This window comes from Cherax quadricarinatus, chromosome 36 (assembly GCF_038502225.1).
Source record: "Cherax quadricarinatus isolate ZL_2023a chromosome 36, ASM3850222v1, whole genome shotgun sequence".
Taxonomy (NCBI): domain Eukaryota; kingdom Metazoa; phylum Arthropoda; class Malacostraca; order Decapoda; family Parastacidae; genus Cherax; species Cherax quadricarinatus.
Window position 1 is genome coordinate 15,183,339 of NC_091327.1, and position 5,000 is coordinate 15,188,338.

General features: G+C 35.2%; 1 protein-coding gene across 8 annotated transcripts in view; it reads right to left on the reverse strand.

Annotated features, from left to right (window-relative positions):
• Positions 1 to 5,000, reverse strand: part of LOC128691404 (homeotic protein ultrabithorax-like) — a 1,565,881-nt gene that overhangs the window by 535,227 nt on the left and 1,025,654 nt on the right. For all 8 annotated transcript variants that reach the window (XM_070091535.1, XM_070091530.1, XM_070091531.1 and 5 more), the window contains one exon: positions 1,079 to 1,466. In XM_070091535.1, coding sequence (XP_069947636.1) covers positions 1,111 to 1,466 — 356 coding nt within the window. In that variant the 3' untranslated portion in view covers positions 1,079 to 1,110. The remainder of the gene's footprint in view (positions 1 to 1,078; positions 1,467 to 5,000) is intronic.

Sequence of the window (5,000 nt, forward strand, 5' to 3'; positions counted from 1 at the left end):
ATCGAACTATCCGTCATTTTCTTGAAGACGGGTACCTGAAGACCGGTGAAAATGATGGCACCTATTGGGAGGTCTTTGAGGTTCCCGAGGGTGGGGTGAAACACCTGTTGAGCGAATTTTCACAACTGATCCTCTGCGATACCCCGTCAGTGAAGTGGAATGGAAAGGCGTCTGGCTCTTCCTTGCCTGACGAGCAGCAGATTCTTCTTAATGGCCTATATTAGGAGAGTCCTTTTTTTTATGAACACCAGTCTAGTAACAGCCAACTTATCTATTACGATCACAAACAGTGTCTAGTATAACTCCACCCATCTGGTATGAACACGTAATCCGACCCATAAACTGCAAACACAAATCAAGTCTAATATCATCCTACCCATCGGCTACTAAAATAAATAAAGTCTAGTATCATCATCTAGAGCCACAAGCCAAGCATAATATACAATCTATCGCTATGAATTCGTGTCAAGTCTATTATCAATCCACCTGTCTTAAGCAAAAACCACGTCTATTATCACCACGCCCATATATTATGAACACAAGCAGGTATCGTCCCACCCATCTATTTCGAGCTCAAAGCAAGTCTATTATCACCCCACCCATCATTTCTGAACATCAGCTACCAACCCTCCATCTATGAAGAACACCAGCTAGTAGCTCTCCTCACATCTACTGCGAATACAAACCAAGACGTGTGTGCGGGGTTATCAACCGGTCCTTTAAGAATAATTACATTGTACTGACGACACCACTCTCTAAAAACACGCGAAAATGCATGTGCACCAGACATACTGAAAGAGCATATAATTTGTAGGTGTTTCACCAACATTTGAGAATTTATAGACATCCCGATAAGTAAAAACAACGTATAAGAGAAGTTAAAACAAGTGGTAGAACTCGACTGAAGAAAAGACACTACTTGACTTGATACAACTGTAATTGAGAGAATACTTTTCCACTTAAAGCTGGTTATGCAACGTGTGTCTTGTCTTCAATATTGTCGGCATTAAGACATTTAGACCGAGTTCAACTTTATCCCAGCCACCGAAAAAGAAGACTAAAGCAGGGCTGTACTCACCTTAAACCTAGCTTATAGATGAAGTTGTGTCGTTAGTTTTGCGTGGGGTTCCCGGTGGGGTTCTGCTCCCCACCGGGCCCCCCTCCCGCCCCTTGGTTTGAGGTCATGGACTGGGCATTATTAGCGGCGTTCTGTTGTGCTAATTTCGACGCCTGCGCTTGTTTCTCCTGCTCGTTAAGCTCCTTAATCGCCTGGATCTCCTTCTTCAGCTTCATCCTCCTGTTCTGGAACCATATCTTGATCTGTCGCTCTGTGAGGCAGAGGGCATGCGCCATTTCTATTCTTCTTCGCCGAGTTAGGTAGTGGTTTGTGTGGAACTCCTTCTCCAGTTCAAGCGTTTGATACCTGGTGTAGGTCTGTCTCCCACGGCGCCGTAGACCGTTGGCCCCTGGCAAAAGAGAGAAGAAAAACCAGGTCAGAGGAAAGCCATTTACTGTCATGGGTGCCATACATTCGTTAAATATAGTATATATATATATATATATATATATATATATATATATATATATATATATATATATATATATATATATATATATATATATACAATAAGATCACAGTAAACAGGTGATTTCAGAATATGCAAAATAACCACTCTGAAAGAATAGAGAAATTCCAAGCGCTTTCGTGACTACTCACATTATAAAGGAACTATGAAAGTAAAGCATCCAAGGAAGGTATATAAGGGGGTCTGGCCAACACCTCACTATCAGATCCCACAACGGTTAAACACCTGATGCGCGCCGGCCCAACTGGACAGGTCCTTTGCACAACCACCAACAAACTATTCTACCCAAGAAAATTTTTAAAATTATTATTTGTCCAATGTATTATTAAATTCTTCCCAAATTCTATTAATTATAAATGGATCTAATTTATATAAACCAAAGGAAATATTCATATTATTGTCAAAACTGCTTTTTATGAAACAAGATTCAATTATATTCCTGTCGACCATGGACTTGCTTGATACTACTTTCTCAACTTTTTGAAAATCAATTGGATGGTTAAAATTTCTTACATGAATAAATAGAGCATTGGAATCTTGTCCAGTTCTAATGCTATATTTATGTTGTTTTAATCTTAGTTCGAGATTTTTACCAGTTTGACCGTAATAAACTTTATCGCAAATTTTACAAGGAATCTTATAGACACATCCATCAGCATTTTGGGGGGAATTCTTTATCAAAAGTTATTTTACTGTATCAGGATTTTTGAATACAACTTTAATATTAAAAGTCTTAAGAAGAGAAGGCATATTAACCAAGTTTTCATGGTAAGGGTGAACCAACATATTTTTAGTTGAATAAGGCTGGTTGTCCCTTTTTGGATTGTAAAAAAGTATTTCTAGCAACTTTAAAAGATTTATCAATTACATTTCTTGGGTATTTTAAATCATTACCTATTTCATAAATTTTGGATATTTCCTCATCTATGAACTCTCTATTCTTTCAGAGTGGTTGTTTTGTATATATATATATATATATATATATATATATATATATATATATATATATATATATATATATATATATATATATATATGTAAACAATCGCAGACGGGCAATCTTAACTATGCAGGACAAACCACGGTGGGGTGGAAATCTTTAGCTCAAGTACTTTCACACTTCTCAGTGCGTCATCAGGAGCTGTGCAATGCTGCAAGAGAGCAACCAAAACAGGGAGAGAGGTCTCAGAGTAGCGTAGGTGTCACCGGCCACGGTTACCCTTAGACTGCAACATTGCACAGCTCCTGATGACGCACTGAGAAGTGTGAAAGTGCTTGAGCTAACGATTTCCAACCCTCCGTGGCTTGTCCTGCATATATATATATATATATATATATATATATATATATATATATATATATATATATATATATATATATATATATATATATATATATATGTCGTGCCGAATAGGCAGAACTTGCGATCTTGGCTTAAGTAGCAACGCTCATCTTGCCATATAGGACAAGTGAAAATTTGTGTATGCAATAATTTCGCCAAAATCATTCTGAACCTAACGAAAAAAATATATTTGATTGTGTTTGTTTAGTATTAAATTATTGTAAACGTATTTAAAATATATTTAGTTGGGTTAGCCTAAAATAAATTGCTCTTGTTATAATAAGGTTAGATAAGTTTTCTAAGATTCTTTTGGTGCAAAATTAAAAATTTTTACATTAACATTAATGAAAAAATATATCTTTAAACGTATAAGAGAAAATTTCAGAAAGGACTTAATTTTAAATGAGTTCTTGCTAATTAACCAGTTTTACATATTCGGCACGACATATATATACATATATATATATATATATATATATATATATATATATATATATATATATATATATATATATTTATTTATAGAGAGAGAGAGAGAGAGAGAGAGAGAGAGAGGTGGGGAAGAGGGATGAAAAAATCCATGTCTATAAATACAGAGCATTAACTATAGTTGACTTTAGAATTAGGTGCTTATGATGTATGTATTCTACCTGACGAATCGCTGGATCTCTGTGGAGTCACTGGTGTCTGTATTCTGAGGAAATGCAAGAAGCAGGAAGCAGGAACATTAAATTCCTCATAACACTCAGGAAAAATATTAAATATTTCCTCTTAAAGTAGATGACCAACAATAAGAATAACTAAACATTAATTATAATACAAACATGAACTACCTGCGTGTGCTATAGTTTGATAAACAACCCACTTACTTATTTTTACAGTCACCTTTTCTTCCTCGCCTCTCTCACGCTAGCGGTGTGATGGAATGCTACAACCAGCAGTGATGAACTGCAGTACTCAGAGGCACTTGGAGCTGTATTTCATGGAAGGCTAAGCCCGTATGGTTGATTCTGCGCAAGGAATAGGGAGGCTTGATCCTCACTTCTCTAATCGAGACCCTTTATCTAACCTCTCAGGAATGTTGGTATTTGTAGGAAGCAGCTCACGCATTTATCACCACGAGAGAAGAAAATGACAAAGATGTAAAGCCGTGAAACTCAAGCAAAAAAGAAATAGCGAACGAAAATTATGCTAAAACAACCATCAGGGCCAAAAATGAGTATCGCAGAGTAAGGAGACAAGCGGAAGATTAAATAAACGGTATAACAGCAGAGGTAAAGACACAGTGACTGTCAACTAACAAAGGATTATACTGAAATTAAGCTTCCACACCAAAGAGTATATTATGTATATTATGTAATAAAATATTCCTATTGGTAAAAAAAAAATAGTTTAAAAGATGGGGTGGTAGGGGAAGTGGAATATTCAAATGGCTTCAGGAAGAAATCCAAATATTCTTCCTTGAAGCCTTTTTATCCACTTCTCCGAGGCTATGGGTCCCACAATTTACACCAGAGGTGGACCCCATCCTATAATATATATATATATATATATATATATATATATATATATATATATATATATATATATATATATATATAAACACCAACTGATGGCAGAGAGAAGAAACATCAACAAGGGAAGAAAAAACAGTAAGAGCAGCAGCCGAACAAGCATCAAATCGTGATTCTTCACTATTAGTGATACAAGCAAATTATCTATACGAGTAACGGAATTCTTCTCGTCTTCAAAACTCTCACTCTTTCAATATTTCGGTTTAATTATCCTCTTTATTAACTTTGTAGGTACTTTCGTTAGGTAAATTTACATAGCTTTCTCTCTTGTGATCATATTTATTAGTTGATTTGCAATGATCAAAAATTTCTTCTATAACACTGAAATTAAATATTTATTATTTAGATTTTAATAGGCTTACTTGTTGGTTGATATCTTGATCCAGGGAATTAGAGCTTGCAAGAATTCTAATATTATTCATAGTTATTATTATTATTATTTATAATCCTTCTGGTTATTGCCGTTAAATTTATCAAGTTAATTAACATTACAGAAAT